The 26320-nt window shown below is 37.7% G+C and overlaps 1 protein-coding gene across 1 annotated transcript; it reads left to right on the forward strand.

Annotated features, from left to right (window-relative positions):
* The first annotated feature begins 4675 nt into the window (after positions 1–4675).
* Positions 4676–24436, forward strand: BBS5 (Bardet-Biedl syndrome 5). The gene is made up of 12 exons (XM_079709814.1): positions 4676–4800; positions 7324–7410; positions 8728–8789; positions 9706–9755; positions 9887–10014; positions 12630–12765; positions 13681–13776; positions 16862–16924; positions 18401–18535; positions 22478–22561; positions 23742–23765; positions 23920–24436. The coding sequence occupies exons 1-12, from the start codon at positions 4742–4744 to the stop codon at positions 24019–24021; spliced, it is 1026 nt and encodes a 341-aa protein (XP_079565940.1). The 5' UTR covers positions 4676–4741; the 3' UTR covers positions 24022–24436.
* Positions 24437–26320: the final 1884 nt, after the last annotated feature.

The following is a 26320-nucleotide window of genomic DNA, read 5'->3' on the forward strand; positions in this document are numbered from 1 at the left end:
TAAAAAATGTGAAATGACATAAACAGACAATTTACAAAAAGGATTTACAAATGTTCAATCAGCACACGAAAAGATGATTAATACCATTAGTCATCAGGGAAATACATGTTAAAACCACATTGAGGTACCACTACATACCCAATGGAATGGCAAAATTGAACAGATTGACAAATGATGGAGATACATTGTTGGTGGGAATGTAAAATGGTACAACTGTCATGGAAAACAGGTGGCAGTTATAAATACACCTACAGGGCTTCCCTGGTGGCGCAGTGGTTGAGAATACGCCTGCCGATTCAGGGGACCCGGGCTTGTGCCCCGGTCCAGGAGGATCCCACATGCCGCGGAGCGGCTGGGCCCGTGGACCATGGCCGCTGAGCCTGCGCGTCCGGAGCCTGTGCTCCGCAACGGGCGAGGCCACAGCAGTGAGAGGCCCATGTACCGCAAAAAAAAAAAAAAAAAAATACACCTACCATACGACGCAGTAATTCCACTCCTAGGAATTTACTCAAAAGAAATTAAAATCTATATCCACAAAAAGACTTATGCATGATTGCTATTGGCAACTTTATTAATGATAACTGGAAATGACCCAAATGTCCAACATGTGAAACAAACTGCAGTATATCCATAGAATGCAAAATAAGACAGCAGTAAAATGGAGCAAATTACTGATACATGTATCAATATGGATGAACCTAAAAACATTCTACAAAATGAAAGAAGCCAGATACAGAAGAGTATATATAGTATATAATTTTTAAAATAAATTTATTTTATTTATTTATTTTTGGCTGCATTGGGTCTTCATTGCTGTGTGTGGGCTTTCTCTAGTTGCAGTGAGCGGGGGCTACTCTTCGTTGTGGTGCGCAGGCTTCTCATTGCGGTGGTTTCTCCTGTTGCAGAGCACGGGCTCTAGGTGTGCAGGCTTCAGCAGTTGTGGCTTGCGGGCTCTAGAGCGCAGGCTCAGTAGTTGTGGCGCACGGGCTTAGTTGCTCCGCGGCATGTGGGATCTTCCGGGACCAGGGCTCGAACCTGTGTCCCCTGCACTGGCAGGTGGATTCTTAACCACTGCGCCACCAGGGAAGCCCTACTGTATATAATTTATTACACCATTTATATAAAATCCTAGAACACACAAAATCAATTTACAATATGGCACTTTTTATGTTATATATATACATATATTTTATCACAACAAAAATAATGAAAAAAAATCTGCAGTGACAGAAAGCAAACAAATGGTTTCTGGAACCTGAAGTTGACTGCAAAGGGGCATGAAAAAACTTTTTGGGGTGACGGAAATGTTCTGTGGCTTCATTATGGAAGTGGTTACATGGATGCATATACTTGTCAAAGTTCATCTAAAATGGGTATATTTTATTATATGTAAATCATACCTCAATAAAATTGATTTAAAAAGTAAAAACACATACACACACACAAAACTTTACTTACAAATGCAGGAGAAAAAAAGTCTGGGAAACAAAGTATATGAAGGCCCAGTTAAAAGCACTGAAAAATAGTCATTTCAGTCTTTGTTTCAAAGGTTCTACTGTGATGTCAGGGCATTAATTTAATGTTGCTGTAATAAATTATCACCATCTCAGATGTTTAAAACAATACAAACTTATGGTCTCACAGTGTTTTCTGTGGGCCAGGAGTCTGGGCTGAGTTCTTTGCTTACCTGGAATCAAGGTGTCTGCAGGGATGTGATCTCATCTGAGGTTTGGGGTCCCCTTCCAGGCTCATTCAGGTTCCTTAGCAGAATTGGTTCCTTGTGGTTGGATGACTGGAGTTATTGTTTTCTTGCTGGCTCTCAGCTCTTAAAGGCTGCCCTCAGTTCCTAGACACGTGGCTCTCTCATAACTTGGACACTATTTCATCAAAGCTAGCAAGAAAATCCCTTTTAAGGGCTCACCTGATAAGTTCAGGCCCACCAAGGATAGTCTCCCTTTTGACTAATTCAAAGGGCATTAATCACATCTGCAAAACTCTTTCATCTTTGCCATACAACATAATCTAACCACAGGACTGATATCCTATACATAGATTCTTCCACAATCAAGGGGAGGGGATTACATAAGATATGTACACCATGGGTAGGAATCTTAGAGGCCACCTGGAATTCTGCCTATAGCCCTGAACAATTCATGCCTCTCTCAAAGGAAAAGAGAAACAAAACTGTGTTCTCCGTCCCAAGGTTCCCCTCTCATCACATTACAGCATCAGCTCAAAATCCAAGATCTCATCATCTAAATCATTTACATCTGAGCAAATGAGGCTCCTGGTTATAATTCACTAAGTGCAGTTCCTCGAAGCACAATTCCCCTTAGTGACCTGTGAAACTAAAGAGACCAGTGCTCCCAACACTCCCATCATACAATGGTGAGACTGGCAAAGGAGAACAGTTAGAGACATTCCAGTTCAACAGGGGGGAAATGGAAGGTACAAATGAGCCACTGCCATATAACAATTCTGACATCCATCTGCGCAAATGTTGGATTTTTACTGCTTAAGGTTTAAGATCTGGGAATAATCTTCCATGGTGCTCAGATCCTCTGAGTCATCCTTGCTTTTTCATGAAATGTAGCACATGTTTACAGGTGAGTATTTTTTTTTTTTTGCCACACCTCGCAGTTTGCAGGATCTTTAGTTCCCCAACCAGGGATCAAACTCAGGCCCTGGCAGTGAAAGCGCCAAGTCCTAACCACTGGACCACCAGGGAATTCCCAACAGGTGAGTAATTTTATCAGCATGCTTCCCACCAACAGAATTTTGCTGGGTCTAATAGCCTCTACAGTAGCACACCACTCCTGATACCAATCTCTGTCTTAGTTTTCTATTGCAGCATATAACAAATGACCACAGCTTAAAACTACAGATATTTATTATCTCCCTGTTTCTGTAGATCAGAAGTCCAAGCATGACTTACCTGGGTTTTCTGCTTAGGGTCACAACCAGGCTGCAATCCAGATATTTCCTGGGGCTAAGGCCTCATCAGAAGTCTTACTGGGGAAAGATCTGCTTCCAAGCTCATTCAGGTTGTTGGCAGATTTCAGCTCCTTGCACCTATAGGACGTGAGACCGCTGGCCCTAAAGGTGGTATCACAGCAGGTGGCTTCTTCAAGGCAAGCAGGAGAGTCTCTCTTGCTCCAGTCAGCTGAGATCCAGCCTTATATAACATAGAATAAACATGGGAATGATATCCCATCACTTTTACATCCCATCATCTTTGCTACATTTTATTAGCTGGATGAAAGTCACAGGTTCTGCTCACATCCAAGGGGATGGGATCATACAAGGGCATGACTCAATGGAGGCCACTTTAGTCTGTGTCCACCACACGTTCCTTTGTCTCCATTACCTTTGTCGACCTGAGAAAAACTCCTCATGCCTTTCATATGAATATACCCAGTATTTGGCACAAAGCCTGACACACCGGAGTGCCATTTAATTTAAAGTGATCAAACTTTTGATCCCAGGACTCCTTTATACCCTTAAAAATATCATTGAGGATCTGAAAGAGCTTTTGTTTATATGGATTATAGCTACTGATATTTATTGAGATGTTTAAAAATTCACTTAATTCATTTAAAGTAAAAATAACCTCATTATATATTAACATATATTACATGTTTTAAATTATATTTTCAAAAAATTGTGAGAAGAGTAACATTATTTTACATTTTTGCAAATCTTTTTAACATCCAGCTTGCTATTAAGACAGCTGTTGTCTCATATCTCTTTCACATTCAATTTCACATCATGTGGCTTCTAAAAAACTCCTCTGTACACTCAAAGGGAGACTGAGAATTAAAAAGACAAATAGTGTTATTACAAATACATTTGGACCTTGTGGGCGCCCTGCGAGGACCTTGAGGACCTCCTGGAGTCCCCGGACCACACTCGGAACCATTGATTTAGAGAACTGTCGTGAACCGAGGGAAGGACGGCACTTTGATACATTCGAAAAGTACTTACTGAATGCCTACTCTGTGCTCGCGTGGGTTCAAAGGGAACTCTGTCCTCAAGGTACTCACAGCAGAGCGAAAGAAGAAAGGTTAAGAACCGCTTTAGTTCACTTCTGAGCTGAGGCTGAAGTGACAAAGGACGGGCCAGGTAGAGATCTGGAGAACGAGAGTTCCAGACAGAGAAAGGGGGCGCCCTCCAAAGGCGCTGAGCCCTGCCTGGTTGGAGAGCAAGCAGAAGGCGCGAGGACGGCATGAGGTGGGCTGGGCCGGAGGAGGCAGAACCAGACGAGGAATTTAGAGTTTTAAGTCTACATTTCTCTCTTTCTTTTTTCAGACCGCACCACGCGGCTTGCGGGATCTTAGTTGGCCCACCAGGGATGGAACCAAGGCCACCAGTAGTGGAGGCGCGGAGTCCTAACCAGTGAACCGCCTGGGAAGTCTCTAAGGCTAAATTTCCCGACAGTGTAGGGAGAGGAACGGAAGGGGGATGGGCGGGGAGGAACGGCTTAAGGAGGCGAGTCTGGAGGTGCGGAAGGTCATTCAGAAGTCAAGCACCCGCTCCTGCGCCGGTGCCAGTTCGGCTTCTCTGAGGCACGGAAACCTGCCTGGAGCCTCAAATCCGCTTAACTACACCACAGGGCCGGGAAAGCGCGCACACTACCTTGAGGAATTTTGGGTCTCGGCGCCCGCCGTAGACGTCGTGCCAGAGGCGGCCCGTTGTCTTGGAGCCGGCGAGACGCCGTTAGGCCTCCCCCGCCGCGGTCACCATGTCGGTGCTGGATGCGCTTTGGGAGGACCGGGATGTCCGCTTCGACGTGTCCTCGCAGTGAGTCGCCAAGATTCCCCAGTGGCCGGGAGCCTGTAGAGGGCGCCGCGGCGCGATTTCCCGACCCGCGGGCAGAGCCTAAGACCCTCGCGAGGGTGGGAGGAGGTTGGCGCCTGCTGTCCTCACCTCAGGAGACCCCAGACTGTCCGGGGCCCAGCGGCCCTCCCCAGGCGCCACAGCCGGAGCGCGTCTAGATTGTACGCAGTTTCGGTCCCTTACGATCCCCGGTCCCATCTTGACCCGGGGGACCTGTCGGAAGCTGAGCCCAAATACGGCAGGGACCACCTTGGGCTTGGGCGTCCAGTACACCCCAGTGAGCTTGCGGTGCCAGTTTCGTATGGTGGAAGGAACGTGGAGCAGGGACTCTGGAAACGAGGGTTCGGAAACTAGGTCTAGAATAAGGACACACATTGTGGGCCCTTAGAAAAATGACTTCACCGTTCTAAAGCTTGAGTCTCCGAGGGAAGTGAGAGTAAGCATTCTCCAAAATCCCTGACCATGCAGACTTTATTTCCGTGGTAAGCTTCGTTTCTAGTTATTCATTTAAATCACCAACAGGAAGAAGGAACCCTCTTTTGGAGCCTCTCAAACAGAAGCCCTGTTTTTGGAAATTTTCATGTTTTAAAGAGAATAGTTAGAAACCTCCTTACGGCAGTCCAGGAAAAAAGTGCCCATTGGGATAGTAAGTGTTGGAAAACAGTAAAGCTAAGGTTCTTGGGTTGATGGTTTGGAGCTTCTTAGCCAATTCGCATGATTCTTTATTATGAACAGAACTTTCTTAGGTGGAAAAAATGAAATATTAATTTCCCGGGTTTAGCTGTAGCTAGATATATAATATTAACATGGTCTTGGATCCTTTAAGGCGTTGTGAGGGAAGGGAATTTATAAAGTTATAAGCAACGGTTACATATTGCACACATTCTTTGACTTTTCCTGTATTCTTGGAGGGTTCTTAAGCAAAGATCCATTTCATGAACATTTTCAGTTTATTAAACATTTATCAGATGTTTACTACGTACTGGTGACTGTGCTGATAGCTAAAGATACAAAAATAATAGGAAATGACACCCTTCCCCCACCCCACCCCCATTCTACTGCAGGAGATAGATGTAGACAACTAACTATAAAAAATGTGGTAAATACCGTCATGGAAAAAATGAACAAAATGCTGGAGGACCATAGAACAGAAAAGTTCATTCTTCCTAGGGAAGGTCTCAAAGAAAAAATAATATTTGAATTGAGCCCTGATGAATGGTCAGGGCCTTGCTAGGGTATACAGGAAGAGAGTATTCCAGAAAAAAGAAAAGGAAGAAAAGAAAAAAAAAATTAGATGCAGAGTCTTAGAGGTATAAATCTCATTGGCTAGAAGCAGGGTCTGGCAGGTAGAGAAAGGAGGTGCAAATAGAAAGGTAGATTAGCTAGATTGTGAAATATTCAGTTGAGGATTTTGGACTTCATCATCTAGGTAGTGGGGTAATATGGCTTTTCAACAGTGAAGTGTATGATCATGTCTGTATTTCCAGTAGGTAATTGAGTTGGCTTTATTGAGAATGTGTTAGAAGGCTCTACCACATATTCTGCTAGGTTTTTCTTTTCTTTTTTTTTTGGCACTCTAGATTGCATTCTATCAGTCAGCAACCTATTCTTCATTCTTTATTTCCTTTTGTCTCCTTTATCTGATTGTTTACCAAGTCCTAATGTTGCTTTGCTTTAATCTGTTCCTTCCATAACTGCATGACTCCTTTGCTTTACTCAGAAACCTCTGGGGCTTCTCCACTGTCCACAGGATAAAACCCGTATCTATCTGACTGACATTCTAGGTTATCCATAATCTGGTTCCTTCTTACCTATCCTACTATATTTTTCACCACCTCTCAACATGCACCTTCTTCTCCAGCCAGGCCAGTCTTCCCACATTCTCTTATCATTTCTTTTCTTTTTTTTTTTTTTTTTTTTTTTACTGTGTTGGGTCTTCGTTTCTGTGCAAGGGCTTTCTCTAGTTGTGGCAAGCGGGGGCCACTCTTCATCGCGGTGCGCGGGCCTCTCACTATCGCGGCCTCTCTTGTTGCGGAGCACAGGCTCCAGACGCGCAGGCTCAGTAGTTGTGGCTCATGGGCCTAGTTGCTCTGCGGCATGTGGGATCTTCGCAGACCAGGGCTCGAACCCGTGTGCCCCTGCACTGGCAGGCAGATTCTCAACCACTGCGCCACCAGGGAAGCCCCCTCTCTTATCATTTCTTATTTCTGGTCCTTAATCATAGATTCTCCTCTCTCTCTTTTATTTCTCCAAATCCTACCTCTCCTTTAGTTCTGACTTCTCTCCATGTCCCTGGTCACTCCAGGCCACACTTGATCTCCAGGTTCTTTAAGTTCTTGAAAACCTTATTTTCAAATGCCTGAGCATTTGGTACTGTATTATTTATACTTTTGTCTGTTTTATATGCATATGCCTTTTCTCTCCCTCACTAGATGGTAAGCGGGTGTAGTTGTAGCTAAAAAATTAAAGCCTTTATATTTATTTTAGACAAATGAAAACAAGACCTGGAGAAGTCCTTATTGATTGTTTAGATTCAATTGAAGACACCAAAGGAAATAATGGGGATAGCGGTGAGTATATTTCTAATGTATTTTATATTTCTGGTTTAAATTACAAATGTTAAGTTATATTAGCTGGAGAATAAGATATGAAACAGCATTATATGTCAATTATGGTTCCTGATGCCCCACCCCATACCATTGTAATAAGTCCTTCTGTAAATAAACCCCAGTTATCCTAATTTAAGTGAGCCATCTCTGTTCTGTTTGACCCTGACTGATAGATGCAGGTCTAGTCGTCTGCGATCTTGTGGGAACTTTACACTCTAGCCATGCTGGGTGACTTACTATTTGTCAAACATAGCATGTAATGTTCCACAGTTTCTCTTGAGAACGCCTTCCTTTGTTTTTAGGACCTCCTATCCCATCTCACGCCAGCATTCACACAGGCTTAGTTTCTCTGATTTTAGATATTCTAGGGTTTTTTTCAGGGAGGAAGGAGTATGACATGGCTATAGATTACTCATCAAAAGAATTCCATGGTTATAATTTGCTGAAGAAATGTGTTAAACAAAGTTAAGAGAGTTAACTTAGTTCAAGATATTAGTTCAAGATATTTCAAAACTATCCTCATATGCTAATTGTATTACAAATTTCTAAGACACATAGTTTACCATGTACAGATTTACTTGACTTTTTTTTTTCTTGGAGCATCTATAGGGACTACTATTTCATAGGATATACTTTGAGAAATGAAGTTTATCTAACTTGGTACATATTTCAGTGTAAGAACATCAGTTTGAGGCTAAGAATGAAAATCATAAGCCTTAAACAGACTTCAGCTTAGCCATAACTTCATATGAGGAAAAAGTTTGCTCACCACAAAAAAACTGGGTATATGAGTATATGGCTCATTTAAATGAGAACTGCTAAGAGACTGCTCAAATGGCAGGGATTCATATATATATGAGAGTTCTTTGAGAAGTGTGATTTCACTGAATGGCTTAATAATTATACTGTCCTGTACTCATACTCAGTTGGACGCATATAACCTACTGGGACCCCCAGAACAGCTTCTACTGAGAAAAAAAAAAAAACAGTACACAGTTTTCTCCTCTGTCAGTTGAGTCAAACCAAGGTGTTGGCAGTGAATACCTATATTCTTTCTGTAACTATCAGATTTTGTTTCTCTGAGATTCTGAATCACACATTGTATACCTTACCTAGAATGGATATGAGCAATAAGTATTTTCAATTAATAAATGTATGAAAAACATCTGTGGGTGTTGCTGTTGGTACTGGGCCAGAAGTTTCATGTCCATCTCATTCTATACTGCAAAAATGGGTCCTTATTTAAAGTAACTTATTTTTCTGTTTGTTTGCTTTTAGGTAGACTCTTAGTAACAAATTTAAGAATTATCTGGCACTCTTTGGCATTACTCAGAGTCAATCTTTGTAAGTATCTTTGTTAGCATGAGAAAGAAAAAAATAATTTGTCAAGTAAACTTGCACAGTGGCTCTTGACACCAAAAGAAGCTATACTATGAAATATGTGAAAAACTTTAATTGATAAAAACTTAAGAAATCCTAGACTAACCACAGACTGCCTCATAATGCAAATGGAATGTTTTTTTCAGTCTGTCCATTTTGTCTCTTGGACATAAACAAGATTAGTGCTTCTACACTGAATGATTTTTGGTTTCGTTTTTTACTTTACTTTGAAACTTGCTATAACCTGTTTCAAGTAATACCAAAGAAGGGAGATTAAATTCTAATAAAAGTACAATCTTTCATTGTGTTAAATTTCGTTTCATTTGTTTTTTAAAGGTATTGTAGATTTTCCAGCTAGACTTTTTCCTCTTGATGTTGTGGTGCTAAGATTTTTAGTAAATAATACTGTATAGGTTTTAGAGAAGCAAACCTCCTTTTTCCCCATGTTGAGAATATTTTTGTTCAAAAGAGGCAGAATTGGGCTTCCCTGGTGGCGCAGTGGTTGGGAATCTGCCTGCCAATTCAGGGGACGAGGGTTCGTGCCCTGGTCCAGGAAGATCCCACATGCCGCGGAGCGGCTGGGCCCGTGCCCGTGAGCCATGGCCGCTGGGCCTGCACGTCTGGAGCCTGTGCCGCGCAACGGGAGGGGCCACAGCAGTGAGAGGCCCGCGTACCGCAAAAAAAAAAAAAAAAAAAAAAGAGGCAGAATTAACTTTCTAGTCCTTTTAATTATTTAACTTAAATTTGTAGATATTTCATAAAAATTTTTTATTGTATTTTTATATATATTTAATTTTTAAGCTTAAAAGTTCTGTATTTATAGTTTTTTCCCTCCATTTATTGTATCATGTTCTTTAAATTCTTTGCTTTTAAATTTTAGCTATTGGTTACAACTGCATATTGAATATTACAACAAGGACTGCTAATTCTGTAAGTCTGAAAAATCTTATTGAAATATATATAGTGAAGAAACAGTAGATATTTGAGGTTGATGTTTATTTTCACTATAAATGAGAAATTGCTCTTAAAATCTGAAGTTTTACATAAATTTGTCTTTACAGAAATTACGAGGCCAAACTGAAGCTCTTTATATACTAACAAAATGTAACAGTACTCGTTTTGAGTTTATATTTACAAATTTGGTTCCTGGAAGTCCTAGACTTTTTACTTCTGTGATTGCAGTACACAGGTATGGTAATACTTTAATGATTATTGAATATTTTTAAGGTAATTCTATGATATAAAGGTTTAGAGTAAAATTTCAACATGTGGTGCTGTCTTCCTCCAAGCTCTATTGCAAACATCCTGAAGATACATAGAACATGTTGCATTACCATTTAATAAACACTTTGAAGGTATTTATAAAACACATAAAACTGCTGAAGAGTCTATTAAATTAGCTACCAAGGTAGTTAAAAATGAAATAGAGAATTCGTTCAATGTAGATAACCAAGTTGAATAATCCAATTAAGGAATTAAGGTTATTTTTCTAACAGTAGAAGGCATGATTGGGTGATTTCTCTAAAGAGAAATTTTTTGTTGTTTTGTGGTTATTTTGGTTTTTTGTTTTCTTAATTATTCTCTTTTTACTACCCCAGCTCTTTTTTTTTTTAAACCAGCCCTAAGTACTATGATTTTTTTTTTAAAGTTTGGCTAAGATAACAGGCCAAAAAAAAAAAAAACCACACACACAAAAATTTATACACACAGATATATATAGTATGTATATATACCATTGTTTTAATTTGAATTTCTTTTATTACTAGTGATGTTGAAAGTTTTCATATTTGTTGGCTATGTATAGTTTTCTGTTGTAAATTTCTTAATTTTACTCCTATCTGTCATGTATGTTGCAAATTAATTTCTTTCCTAGTTATTTTATTTTTAAATTTTGTTGATGATTTTTTACTCTATATAATTGTTTGCTTTTCTTGGAGATATAACTCACATAACATAAAATTTACCATTTTTAAGTTTACAGTTTGGTAGTGTTAGTATATTCACCACTTCTCAATTCCAGAATATTTCCATCACTCCAAAAAAGAAACCCCCATAGTAGTCACTTCCCATTCCCTCATCCCCATGGTCCCCTGGCAACCACTGATTTACTTTCTGTCTCTGGATTTGCCTATTCTGAGCATTTCATATAAATGAAATCATACAATATAGTGACATTTTATGTCTGACTTCTTTCACTTATGTAATGTTTTCAAGCATGCTACATGTTGTAGCATATATCAGTACGTCATTCCTTTTTATAGCTGAATAAGATTCCATTGTATAGATACATATTTTGTTAATCCACTCATCAGCTGATAGACATTTGGGTTGTTTCCACTTCTTAGCTGTTAGGAATAATGCTGCTGTGAGCATTTGTGTACAAGTTTTTGTGTGAAAACATATTTTATTAAGCTCTCTTAGGCATATACCTAATCTTTTTATTTCAGTTTACTTAGAGAAGTAATATGAAATGGAGTATGAAGGGAACAGGGAAGCTACTTTTCTTTAATAGTATAAAAATGTTATGTGTTCCCTCCAAAACAATTTATAACATGAATAGTTTCCATTTTTTCCACTGGTTAAATATTGATGATTACCACCCTAAAGGAAATTAAGATTTATAGTCAAATGCTCGAATCCTGCCCTTTCATAATTTACATACTAGAAGATTAATTAATGTAAAAATCAGAAGTTTAACAATACATATTATAATTTATATAAATGATTTCTAAAGTTATTCAGGTGAAGAAAACCCTTTAGTTTTATTAAAAGGGTAAATTAGCCTGTATTTTTGTGGAGTTAAAATTAGAATTAATCAAAAGTTAATCAGAATTTTCTTCTGTGTTTATTATTTATCAATAGGGAGACATGGAAAGAAAACAAAGTTATAGGGATTTTATTGCATACATACACAGACACAGATACATACACTGTCCTAGGGTACCTTTTGGAGTTGGTACAGATTCATTCTAATTTTCTGTATAAAGGTAGATGTGAGCATAATGTTTTCAGGTTTCAGTGAGAAAAGTAATTGCAGTTTTATTTATATCAAAAGAATAATGGTGCCTTTAACTAAAACAGAGAAATCAAGGGAAGCTTTTTGATAGAAAAATTAATTTCCATGTCTGTTTTTACAAGCATTGTTCTTCAGCTTAAAGAAAAAAAATCTGCTTCTTCTCATTTGTGCCATACTATATATGTTGACTTAAAAATTAGACATCTAGGGACTTTCCTGGTGGTGCAGTGGTTAAGAATCTGCCTGCCAATGCAGGGGACACAGTTTTGATCCCTGGTCTGGGAAGATCCCACATGCCACGGAGCAACTAAGCCCATGTGCTACAACTACTGAGCCTGCTGTCTAGGCCCTGTGAGCCACAACTACTGAACCACATGCCATAACTACTGAAGCCCACGCACCTAGAGCCCATGCTCTGCAACAAGAGAAGCCACCGCAACGAGAAGCACACGCACCGCAACGAAGAGTAGCCCCCGCTCACCTCAACTAGATAAAGTCCGCGTACAGCAACAAAGACCCAGCACAGCCAAAAATAGATTAAATAAAATAAATTTTAAAAAAATTAGACATCTTAAATATAGGTACTGAGATAAAATGTGTAAATACTACACTGAAATGACAAATACAGTACAAAAGACTATAATCACCAAAACTTATTGAGAAGAAAAAATTTTTAATGTACCTTAGTAACTATTTGAGTATATAACTGTGTATTTTTGTAGATAAGTAAACATAATCTAAGAAAATCACATTTTCAGTTTGGATTAGTCTTTTGTTCTTTTTTATAGAGCATATGAAACTTCTAAAATGTATCGTGATTTTAAATTGAGAAGTGCGCTAATTCAAAATAAGCAACTAAGATTACTACCACGAGAACATGTATATGATAAAATCAATGGAGTATGGAATTTATCCAGTGATCAGGTACCATGCAAAGAACTAATGAACCTTTTGGGGCAGTGCTTTCTTTGGTAATCATTTTTCCATTTATGATTGGGTTTGTATATTTATTTAACTGTTAAAATAAGCATTAGAGCTCTTAATTAACATAGCTCTTGATATACGTAATATTCTGATTTTCATATTTGTATGGTTTTATGCTCTTTTTATCAACATTTGTTATGTGTAGACTTAGAGCTGGAATGGGCCTTAAAAGTCATCTAGTCCAGTCTCTATTCACGTACAGATGAAAAACTCAGGCCCTAAAGAATTAAGTGACCTCCACATCTATTCTGTTCCACAGCCACGCTCTTCCCCCATACCACACTACCCTCCACATCATGATAACTTAGGCTGATTGAGGAGCGTCATAGGGTGGACAGTCACGGAAGCCTTTTAATCCATTCTTTATGGAATTAAACATATAACTCATTTGGTGACTCCTACATCCATGATTGTAACTTTTCATTTCCTCTTGAAATTATGACCAGAGGAAACATATAAGCAACTAATAGTTGGAATAAGAAACAAATCAATTTCTAGAGAATAATTTGTCTCTTACTAAGAATAGTTTCCAGCCTTTGTGGGTGTTTCAACCTAGATTCGACTGATAACCAGTGTGGCAAAGCTGTAGCATTTGATTGAAGAGCTCTTGCTAACCACGGAATCATAAGCTTAAATTGTAAATAAACTTTGCACACTTGAAAAGTTCTAGTTTTAAACTATGATAAATATTCTATAAGATATAGACAGCTCCCCATCTGAATAACTACTCCTCATAATACTCAATTCTGGTATTTTATGCTGCTGTGAGAATCAGAATTATTCTCGTGTTTAGAAAATAAAGGGTAAGTATTCAGACATGATTGTTGATGCCTCTCTCATCACTCTCTTTTACAGGGAAATTTAGGAACTTTTTTTATTACCAATGTGAGAATCGTGTGGCATGCAAATATGAATGACAGTTTTAATGTCAGTATACCATATCTGCAAATTGTAAGTGCATGCATTTTGATGACCTTATTTTAATGTAGAATAAATAATTTCTGTTCAACAGTTAATAGGACTTTTGGGATTAGATGGGTTTTCTCTCTCCCTAGTGGCAACAGTTTAGCTGAGAGCATACTTTTTAAATGTTGATAATCAGAAAAGACCCAATTGTACTTCCATTCAAGGGAAACGGCACCATTATCAACTTGCTGTTAAGAGAGAAATATACTGGATTCTAAAAATTTTAATAGTTATCATACAGATTAAGGTGATTTTTCTTAGATTTTATTCAAAGGGCTTTTAGCTACTAAAGTTTTCCATAACCTTTCCAGGAGGCAAGTATATAGTGGTTCTTTGGCATGGCTTCAGCTCACTGACCCACACACTTTATGGCTGTCTTGCTACTTTCTGCTCAAACCCTTTTAAAGCCAGAGCGAATTCATTAATTCTGTGAATGAACAGTTTTTATTGTATTCAGATACAGCATGTACTATAAGCTGGATTCATACTACAAGTTCAGTGAAAGGAATCAAGATGGTTTTTAGTCATAATGGTTTTAGCTTAAATTAAAGCTGTTAAAATTTAGAATAAGAACTAATTACACCTGAGACCAGTTTGTTGGTGGGTAGATGAAGATGGTTCTTTTTACTCTGCTGCTGCTTTCATGGTAAGTATGTGATTCAGTGAAACAAGTAGTAAACTCCAATAATCTGAAGAATTTCATCTCATATATTTAAAAAAACCCTACTTACTGGACCCTAGTGCAAATTAGATGGAACATAAAAGTAGTTAATGAGAATCCTGTGAGGCTATCCTATGATAATCACCCTTATTATAGAATATAAGTTGTCTTAAGACTAAATAGTTTCATTAATAAATATTTATTGAGTATTCGATACAATGTATGTGATATCTGGAAAATGTCATTCTTTAAAGAGACCTCTTAACCTGTGAGAAAGATGATTCTTTGCAAAATATTCCCAAGTCTATCTTTTGCTAAATTGTTTGATTACTGAGTTACTTTAAAATATTTGATCATTCATTTGCCAAATACTGAGCACCTACTCTATGCTCAGTGATGAAACTCATGAACCAGTACGCAGTTTCTGCCTTTAAGGAGCTTTCAGTGTGGTGGAGAAAAACAACACATTAAACAGAAAATCATAGGATCTGATAGGAAAAAAATTATTTCTGGCCATCTAAAGAAATATGAGAATTTATAAGCATAGCTGGAAATATGTGACAGAGTCTACATAGGTATTTGATAAGTTGATGTTTGTATTGTTCATTGCTGTTTTATATTGCATTTACATATCAATGTCTATTATGCTGAATAATTACTGAGTAGTAAACAACCTTGTGATTTCTGTTCTTCAAGTAGGATACTTTTCGTTATTTAAGAATACCGTTGCCAAATACGGATTCTGGAATGAATTCAGCCTGGCCTAAACAACTTGCAATCTGATATCATCACAATCTGTCACTGGGGCAGTCATGTTCTAACTTCAGCTCTGGGCCTCAGCCATTGTCCTGACTCCCTTCCTATAGATGTATATTTATATATGTATCTTCTTGCCAGTTTCTATCTTACCAGCCTGTGTCATCCACAGTTACCTGGTTAGATTACCTATTCATAAGCAGGATGCCAGTGTTCTATGGTTCTTAACCAGGACTCTGCGTACTCCTGGCAGGGTGTGAAGTAGTCTAGATGGAAACCCAGGTTTTCATAACAATTACGATTTAGGCTGTCTGTCTGTCTGTCTGTCTGTGTCTCTCTTTCTCTCTTTTTCTCAACTTCCAGCGCCCATCTGTCTGGAAGTATGATACACAGTCACCTACCACAGATTATTATCCTTCTTGGACTTTTGGTCTGCTGGTTATAATGTTAGATCCTCCATGGTTCTCTCTAACCCTGCCAGCAAGTATGTTTTGTTTCACTTTCTACAGGTCCTGCATGTCATTATGCTTCTACCCCTCTACCCTTCTCCCAGGCCACTGGTATCACTGCTCATCCACTAGCCAAGCTTCACCCTCATGTCACACTTACCAGTTGAGTTAATTATATTTGACCTATCCTAGCCTTCTTTGATGCCCAGTGATGAATGCCCATACTTTTTTTTTTTCAATAAATGCAGTGGAGGTTCTTTCAGAATTTAGTCATTTATTGTGTAAGAAACAGAAGGCACATGCAACATTTTTTTTAACATCTTTATTGGAGTATAATTGCTTTACATTGTTGTGTTAGTTGCTGCTGTATAACAAAGTGAATCAGCTATACGTACACGTATATCCCCATATCCCCTCCCTCTTGCGTCTCCCTCCCACCCTTCCTATCCCACCCCTCTAGGTGGACACAGAGCACCGAGCTGATCTCCCTGTGCTATGTGGATGCTTCCCACTAGCTATCTATTTTACGTTTGGTAGTGTATATATGTCCATGCCACTCTCTCACTTCGTCCCAGCTTACCCTTCCCCCTTCCCGTGTCCCCAAGTCCATTCTCTACGTCTGAGTCTTTATTCCTGTCCTGCCCTTAGGTTCTTCAGAACATTTTTTTTTTTAGATTCCATATATATGTGTTAGCATACGGTATTTGTTTTTCTCTTTCTGAGTTACTTCACTCTGTATGACAGATTCAAGGTCCATCCACCTCACTACAAATAACTCAATTTCGTTTCTTTTTACAGCTGAGTAATATTCCATTGTATATAGGCACATGGGACTTTTAAAAACTAACCCAGCCTTAGGAGCCACAAAAGACACTGGCTCTCCATAACTAAAGGATTGCTGGCCTTTGGTTTAAAATATTCAGAAAAGTTGCGGACTCCCTGAAGCAGGGGACATTTAAGCCAGAATTTTGTACATATTTCAGAGATGTCATCTTTGTGTTGCCTTACAAATTTGCCACCTATTTCCAGTATGAAAATTTTCATTTACTTGATCTCTATAGGAGTGTAAGGAAAAAGGAAAGAGGAAGAGTTCTGTTCTTCGGACTATGAAAAGTAGTTACTGTGTAAAAGTTGAAAAATGTGTTAAAGTGTCACTACTATCAGATAATAAAAACAAGCATTTTTTTTTTCGTTTTATATCTAGCGGTCAATAAAGATTAGAGATTCAAAATTTGGTTTAGCTCTTGTCATAGAAAGCTCTCAGCAGGTAAGATACTTTACATTTTTATTAATCTTTAATAGATTTTAAAAACTATGTGACAGTCTATATTTTTAGTTTTATTTTTATAGTAACCAGTTTATATCCAAGAAGAGTATTAGCTGTAACATGAGATTATATGAAGAGTTTGAGTTTGAAGTCATATAGTAATTGTCCCCATGGGAAGAATCCTGCTTATATTTCTCTTTTGGGCAGACATATTAATTATGATTATAGTCATGACATTATTTCAATCTTTACACAACCCTATGATACAGTTACTATTTTTTTCCCCATTTTTTTTTTTTTTTTTTTTTTGCGGTATGCGGGCCTCTCACTGTTGTGGCCTCTCCCGTTGCAGAGCACAGGCTCCGGACGTGCAGGCCCAGCGGCCATGGCTCACGGGCCCAGCCGCTCCGCGGCATGTGGGATCTTCCCAGACCAGGGCACGAACCCGTGTCCCCTGCATCGGCAGGCGGACTCTCAACCACTGCGCCACCAGGGAAGCCCTTCCCCATTTTTTATTCAAGGAAACTGAGACTTGGAGAAATTAGAAACCTTGCCCATGGTCTAATAACAGTAAGTGATAGGGCTAGGTTTTGATTCCAGGTCTGACTGATTCACAAGACTGTCTTTGAGCAACACAGGTCTATACAGATAAACACACCCTATTTGAGATTTTATACCATCAAACTCAGATTATACTGTATCTAATTATAGACTGCTACGCCCCGTTATGCCTGGTTTTTGCATTTATTTGTTTTTATAAATTTTTTTTAAAAAGAGATTTTTCTCTGCTATATTCTAAATTTAAATACGAATGTCTACTCACTCCTTTCCCCAGCATCATACAGCTAGTTGTATGATGTAAACCATACATCATATGTAGTGTTGTAAAACCAGGATTTGAACACAAAAGTGTATGCTCTCAACCATCACCATACGGGTACTTAATTTTTTAACACTTCTTCTCCAACAAACTATCATGGGCAAGTTTCTTTCCTAATTCTTCAAGGAGATAGCCTCAGGTATGCCATTCCCTTTTTTATTTTAATATATAGTCTATTCCTTTTCAAGATCTAGCTCAGGAAAAACTCAGTTCCCTTGGCCTTCACAATCTATGGCGTATTTTTTTTAATCTTGAAATATTAGCTTTGATACTTACAGATAAATTATGTGATATCTGGATATATTTCAAAATAATCCTGAGTGGGTGAGAGGAGGAGATTTAGGGGATGGGGAGGTCACATATGGAACAGAGCTGGCCATATGTTGTTACTTGTTGAAGCTGGATGATGGCTACACGGACATTTATTGACTCTTCTATTTTTGTATATGTTGGAAGTTTTCATAATAAAAATTTTAATTTTAAAAAATCAGCCTACATATTGTGCTCTGAAATAAGGACAGCTAGAGCTGTAGTTTATCATATACTGTAAAGACTGTTCCTCAGGCTTTTCATTTTTTCATTATTTTCTCTTACAGAGTGGAGGATATGTTCTTGGCTTTAAAATAGATCCTGTGGAAAAACTACAAGAATCAGTTAAGGAAATTAATTCACTTCACAAAGTCTATTCTACCAGTCCTATATTTGGAGTGGATTATGAGATGGAAGAAAAGGTAATTTGTTCAGTGTGTGATATACAGAGTTTGCTCAATTGCCTTTACACAATCTATAAAATTCAGATATACACACACTGTGTACAATTTAATTTTAAACTGTTTAAAATGATGAATATAGAGGCTCTGCTCAGTGAGTATGGCCAATGCTAATTTGTGCCTACCACCTGTTTTCTCCCTGGCTGCTTCACCATTCATTCCTGCCGTTCTAGGTAGCAGCCTATCCAAGATGTCCCCATATTGCAAGGCTCTTCTGATGTAGAGACTTGAATCTCCCACTCTGACAGCTTTATTTTTATTTTACTTCAGCCAGCCATTAGCATTTGGTTAAACCTTACAGGCCTCACAGATACCATTCTCTTCCCCCAATGACCCACAATATAGCAACTCCAGGAGGCTGCTCCATTAATATGGCCTGTGTCTGTTCCTATTCATCAGATCCTCTTCCATGTCAGTTATGAAAAATTTTGAATATCATGCCCACATGTCTGCTCTTTGCCTTCCTCACGACTTCTGGTTTCTGCACCAATCCCACTCTCCAGGTACATCAGCTGTCCTTTGGCTTTACTCTTCAGCCTCTGCAGCTGGGCCCCTTGTCATCTGGTGTTTCACTGTTGTCCTCACCAGCCACTTCATTAGAGACTCCTCGCCGTCTGCTCTGACAGTGGTACCCTTACCAGAGGCGCTCTGTCACACGTTCCCTTGCTGTCTGTTCTTGTCCTGGGGCCCTCACCGTATGCTCTGTTGCTGGTGTCCCTACCACCCACTCTTTCATCAGGGTCCCTGCCGATACTCAGCATGTTGAGCCATATCACATATATTATCTGTCTCTCTTCCTGCTCTTGGACTACAGGAGGTGACCAGGAAGATCAAGAAGCAGGACTGGACAGCTAAGTACAAATTCATACCCTCTGACTTCAACCTCGTTGTGCTCCGTATACTTAATTTGTTTGTCTCCCTGTCAAATTCCATATATATCCCTTTCCCCTTCCAGCTGAAACTTGTCTCTGGATTGTTGACACCATATTGTACATACACTCTAAGTATTTCATCTCCTTAACCATCATTTTCTGCTTTCTTCCCAACCTGCACTTCTTTCAGCATTCTCCCTTTTACTCTACCTTCTCTGTATATTCCCCAGTAATATCACCTCCTCCTCCAGTTTCTTCAAGTTGTACTTCTGTAGATGACTCCCAAATCTTTCTGATCTTGGCATACTCTCTAAGCTTACCAGGGTTCCAAATATTTCTTGAATATTTTCATAGATGAGCATTCCAAATAACATGAATTGAATTTCTCATTTAAAAGTTTATCTTAGGGGCTTCCCTGGTGGCGCAGTGGTTGAGAGTCCGCCTGCCGATGCAGGGGACACGGGTTCGTGCCCCGGTCTGGGAAGATCCCACATGCCACAGAGCGGCTGGGCCCGTGAGCCATGGCCTCTAAGCCTGCACGCCCAGAGCCTGTGCTCCGCAACAGGAGAGGCCACAACAGTGAGAGGCCCGCGTACCGCAAAAAAAAAAAAAAAAAAGTTTATCTTAGTAATTTAATTAATAATTTTCCAAGTCAGTAAGATACACTAGGACATGGTTGAGTATCTCAAACTTGGCATACCTAAAATCTTGTCATTTTTCTCAAAAGCAGTATCTTGCTGATTTATCTATTTATTCACTACTTATTTATTTTTAACATTGTCAAAGTCAGATGTGCTCAAAACTCCGGGGTTTTCCTTTTTTATTTTTCCCATTATCTTACTTTACACATTCAGTCAGTTGTACCAGTCTCTCCCCTGTTCCTATACCTTTCTTTCCATTCAAACTGCAGTTTCCTTTGCTACTTTTGCTTGTAAAATAATGTTGTAGAACAAGCATGGTCCTTGGAACCTGACAAACCTGACTTCAATCCCAATTTCACCATTTATTTGTGATCCTAGGCAAATTTGAGCTCAGTTTTCACATTATAAAATGGAGGTAATCTCTCTTACAAAGTTATTGATCATGTCTGTAAAGTGGCTGGCACATTGGAGACAATATGTTAGTTCTCCTACCCATTCTGTCTCTACCTTTCATTTCTCTTCTTTTCCCCTTCTTTGGCCCTCAGTACATAATAATAACCAGCCATAGTAGCTTGCTTTGTCACCACATATAAGTCCTTACTCCAAAGCCACTTCTTCAGGGAGGTCTTTGGACTATCCATCTAAAACACCAACCCCTGTCACTTTTTTATCCCTTATTCTGCTTGTTTGTTTGCTTACTTGCTTGCTTGCTTTATTTTTGGTAACACTAATCAGTCTCCTTCACTATAAATAATCTCCATGAAGTCAGGGATTTTTGTCTATTTTCTTTAATCATTATATCTCCAGCAATCAAAACTAGCACATAATAGGCTCTTAGTGAATATTCATAGTTGTTGAATGGCTATGTTGAATGCCTACTCTTTGCTGTTAACTGCTCTAAGAACTTTATATGCCTCATCTCGTTTAATCCTCCTAAAAACACTATAAAGTGTATCATCATCATTATTATTAGCCCTATCTCACAGTTAAGGAGACTGAGGCTTAGATAGGTTAATTTACTTGTACGCAGTCGCCCAGCTCTGAACGTGGTTGAAACACCAGCTGTCCTCGGACTAGGGCATCAGGTCACCTCTTGTCATCAGTACACTTCTACCATCAACCTTACCCCACCAATTACCTATAAGTACTCCACATTCTCTGAGCTGGTATTAAAAAATTCCAGTAAACTTCAGTCTACCTTTCCCACCTTATCTGCACAGCCACAGTGTCTGGTTCTGTAGGCTGTGCACTGCTCAGAGAACATGGTTCACGTAGACTCCAGTGTGAGTGATACTCCTTGGCATTATTCAGTACAATATTCTGTGTAGCTCCTTCTGTCTTGTGGGACTCTCATATTTTGACCGTATCAGATTATTCATCTTCTTCGGCCATATCCTGTGGTTTCTCACCTTTGCTGATACTGATCCCCTCTGTCAGGAATACCCTTTCCCCTAATCCCACCTATGAAAATCATCCTCATCCTAAAAGCCCTAGATCATGTGCCAGCTTTTTCTTCATGAAAGTTTCTGGCATGCACAAGCCAGAAGTTGTGCTGTCTCCAAACTCTTCTATTATAATAGATATTGCATTTGTTACAGCTATTTTTTGGAGGTTGAACTATATGATATTATTAATATTTGACCATTTTTTACTAAAATGGCAATTTCATAGAGTTCAACCTGATATTTAGTTATTTATAATTGTGTTTTGTCCTTCACTCCATTCCCACTAGATTACACACCTTTTGTGGTAAGGGCAGAGACTTTAAACCTTTGGTAGTACCAGCATGGTACCTCATATACTAAAGATATTCAAATATTTGAAAAATGAATTAATAGATACCAGCACTATATTTATTCTGCTTTACCTTTAGAACATTCCATACAAATCTTAGTTCTTCTTTTTCACAAATTTCTTTTTTCACAAATTCTATTTAATGACTATTTTGAGGAAAATTTAAAACTTGCTATTATACAAAAGTTAGTTTTTTTTAAACTTAAACTATCAGATAGTTTTTAACTATCAGAAAATCAGATAAAATCCAATGAGAGTTTTTTTCTTGATGGATATTTCTAAGCATCATATTAAGTTTGTGTAAATTTGTCATTTTAAATCTTTTGATGATATTGACTTCAGATTTAAAAGCTTGGGTTTAACTGACTCATTTTATTATTCATGTTAGTTTTAATAGAATATAAATTATGCAGCGATTTTTGTAAGACTTGAGTGGTTGGTAACTGTGATATCCTTTTACAGGTATTTACAATTCTCACAGCACATTTTACTAAAATTATTTATTTGATTAATATTGTCTCTTTGATACATTTTAACATCTGATTTAACTGATTTTCTTTTTCTTTTTTCTTTTTTTAACATCTACTGATTTTCAGCCAAAGTCCCTTGAAGCTCTGACAGTTGAACAAATTCAAGATGATGTAGAAATAGACTCTGATGATCACACAGATGCTTTTGTGGTGAGCATCACAAAGAAGAGCTACTAAATTTCTTGTGATTTTTTTAAAATCTGAGTCATGTTTAATTAAATAATGGTTTAAGTGTGTAAAATAGCATAGAACTTGAGACTTTTTAGAATGTCTTAAACATGAATTGGAGAGTAGTTTTTTTTTCAGGTTAGGGATTTTTTTGTGTGTGTGAAAATACTTTTAAATTACCAAACTGGGAAATAGTTTGAGAACATACTTATTCAGAGGATTTCAGATATGTGAAAAGTTTTTTCACACTTTAAGATAACAGAATATATTAAATATAGTTAATTTAATTAATTTAAAGTCTATACTTTCCATAAGTAACCTTTATGAGATGGACCTCCCTCCTTTCAGTTTATAGGTATATTATCTTAAAATGGATTTCTATTTGAACAGTAAACTTTCTTGTTTCCAAATTTGTATTATTTAATTAATAGCCAAAATAATAATAATACTTTCTATGTACTGTGGTGTATGAATCTGACTAGACTATCTCTCTGGGAATGAAAGTTTTTAAGCAAAGTGTGAAATAAGTATAAGATAGTTAATAATAAACTACTACTGCCTCGGTGTATGCATTTGCTGACACAGTGAAGCACTGATTGCTTTGTTTTGTTTTGCCAGCATCTTCTTCTAAACCAAAAATAGGGGTGAAATTTTATAGCTGCTTAGTCATTCTTTTTATCTCCTTTCAAGTTAACAATGCTAATTATACACCAATTACAAAGCACATTTTTAGCACTTAAAGCGTAACTCTTGAAGACATAAATAATGATTGACAGAAGAAGTGAATTCTGCTACCAGCATTGTAAAGATAGGTGAGAAAACCATTAGACACACAGTAACAGAAGATAAAATACAGTTAGTTAGGGCTTCCCTTGTGGCGCAGTGGTTGAGAGTCCTCCTGCCGATACAGGGGACACGGGTTCGTGCTCCCGTCTGGGAAGATCCCACATGCCGCGGAGCGGCTGGGCCCGTGAGCCATGGCCGCGGAGCCTGTGCTCCGCAACGGGAGAGGCCACAACAGTGAAAGGCCCGCGTACCACCAAAAAAAAAATAAATAAATACAGTTAGTTACAGAATTGTTCTGTAAATTAATTACCTGTTCCTTGGCCTATTAACCTATTATATATCAAGTATGTGAAATATAATTTTCCTTGTCTTATAGGCTTATTTTGCTGATGGCAATAAGGTAAGGATATTTTACCTATAGTATATGAAAAAATTTTTCTATATTCCAGTATTTAGTATTCACAAACTTATGTGAAACCTATTTTTTGGTTTTTTTTTTCCTCTTCCTTGCCCACCTTCTCTATTCCCATCTCATCCTCTTATCTCCCAAAAAGCAACAAGATCGTGAACCTGTGTTTTCAGAAGAACTGGGGCTTGCGATAGAGAAATTGAAGGATGGATTCACCCTACAGGGACTTTGGGAAGTAATGAGTTGATCTTGAGTTGAGCTGGGTTTCTATTTAAAGTTATCTCAAGATTAAAGATACTAGTCACCTGCTATAAGGCATGGCATAGTTTTTACATTTACAGAAAAAGCTTTTCAGAGAGTTTTTTAATGATTAAGGAAAAACTCATTTGTCAAAGATTTTATTGCCAGTCTTCTAAAAATTATATTTGAAATTGTAATCAAAATGTATCTGGTTTGTTGTAAATATGTCTATTTTGTAACTAATACTTGGAAGTTATTAGTCTGTGGATATTAAAAGACTGTATCATGTTGAGCTTCATAAAGAATTTATGCAGCACCATTAAATGTTTTGAAAGTGTTATCTAAAAGCATAAGACTATTCTTATGGAGTAATCAAAATGCTGCTTTTTTAATTATAAAAATCTGGTTTAAATATATTTATCGCATAGCTCCAAAGGTAAGCCAGCACTCATATAAATTATAAACCTTAAGCTTGTCATTTTTAGGTAACCATTTATGTAAAAACTTTAGCTAACTTTGGAGGATATCAACCCCTACGTAAAGTTTTGGGCACTATTTTGGAAATAATTTCAATATCGTTTTGGCAAGAATACATTTATTTTGTAAGGAAATAGTTTTAAATAGTTTGTAAATAAATAGTTTATTTGTTGACTTGCTCTTTGTTTGCATTCATTGAAACTTCTTTGAAGTTTTCAAAAATATGATATTATTTTCTGATTTCTTGGTCAGGTAAGATTTGGTGACCTCTCTTGCATAAGTGTTTTTTGCCACTGCTTCAGTATAAAGAAACTTTGTAAGGAACTTCTGTCAAAACATTAACCCTCTTTTTCTAGAGTGAAAAAAGTGAGTGTGTAAAATCATTTAAATAAGATGCAACTGTATGTACAACCGTAGACACATAGTACAATCAAGGGCTAACCTGAGTTTAATAAAGATCAATGAACAAAAGCTATAAATTGGTTTCTTCATTTAAATAGGAAAGGATTTTTACATTTTTAAGGGATGGGGTTATAATAACCTATATTAGGGAGAAAATGTTGCTTGAAAAATGTGTACAGGTCAAAAACATGCAGCTAGGAATATTGTTTCAATAGTTTTTCAAGCAAAACAGACTATAAAATTGCCAATTAGTAAGGAATAATCTCAAAACGTCAAAACACTGTGTTTGCATCTGACTCATTAATCTTTTCAGATGTTAGGTGTTACGTGTAAAGAGAAATGAGTCATTTATTGTTTAAACAAGGGAGCAGCTGTTGGTTTTTTCTAGTGTGTTAAAACCTTTAGTGGCCTCTATAAATGGAAAGAGTCAATGAGCTCTTCTCTCAGCTGTTGTTTTAGCAGCTGACAGTACCATTGACTTCACCGTGATGTAAAATAAGGGAAAAAACTTTTACTGATGGATGGAGACCTTGAAGTTTAAAAATACATAATTCCGTGATCTGGGGGCATTCATTGATTCACTCAACAAATATTTATGGGGCACCAGTGAGGCCCTGTGGCTATAGCATTGAGCAAAACAAACCTCCCCCAAATCCCTATCTTTATGGAGCTTATGTTCTTTTGAGCATGTTTAAGAATACCAACCTTTGAAATTACAGTATTTTTACAGCCCCACTGAGCTTTTAAAAATGTGAGAATATAATTTGGTAATAAAATATTTCGTGAAGAGGTATATGATGCTATTTGTATGTAAACAGAGGATCGATTATTTTCAAGTCACGCTTTCTGCATCCCATAATTAATATGGTGTGTTCTATTATAATCAACAACTTAAATTATGATTCTAGTCATATACTTTTTGTGTGTGTGTATAAAGCCTGTTTTTCAAATTATACCAGGGATTAGCACTTCGTCCTGATTTTGCTATGTTCTATTGATTACATTGTTCTCATGGGGTTACAATACATCTGTTCTATTTTTTTAATTTTTATTTAATGAAAGATCAACACAAAACCACAGAATACCTTTAGTGATCATACTGTATGTGTGTAGATTTTTTCTTTCCCTAGGGCCGACTTTTAACCGTTTTTTTTTCTTGTCTTAATGTTTGCCACATCAAATCCTTTGTAGAGCAAGGCAGGGTGTGAACAAATTAAATAATTTCATAATTTAATTCAATACTAATTATAGTTTTTCCACTTAAAAATACCAATAATTTGGAATGTCTTAGAAAATAGCAGTTTCTCTGCATTTATTTTCAATCATGATGGGGGGATATTATTATTTTAAAGGTTTTTTTTCCAAAAAAAATCTATAATTATAGTACCTAAGTAGAAGTCTTTGTTTTCTACTTCTAAAAGAAGATT

Source organism: Hyperoodon ampullatus (genome assembly GCF_949752795.1).
Source record: "Hyperoodon ampullatus genome assembly, chromosome: 8".
NCBI lineage: Eukaryota > Metazoa > Chordata > Mammalia > Artiodactyla > Ziphiidae > Hyperoodon > Hyperoodon ampullatus.

Excerpts from the sequence above, each read along its gene's own strand:
- BBS5 (XM_079709814.1), top strand. The coding sequence starts at position 4,742 with ATGTCGGTGCTGGATGCGCTTTGGGAGGACCGGGATGTCCGCTTCGAC. Across the intron at positions 7,411-8,727 it reads AATAATGGGGATAGCGGTGA|ACTCTTAGTAACAAATTTAA; the intron begins GTATATTTCTAA and ends GCTTTTAGGTAG. Across the intron at positions 23,766-23,919 it reads ATTTTGCTGATGGCAATAAG|CAACAAGATCGTGAACCTGT; the intron begins GTAAGGATATTT and ends TCTCCCAAAAAG.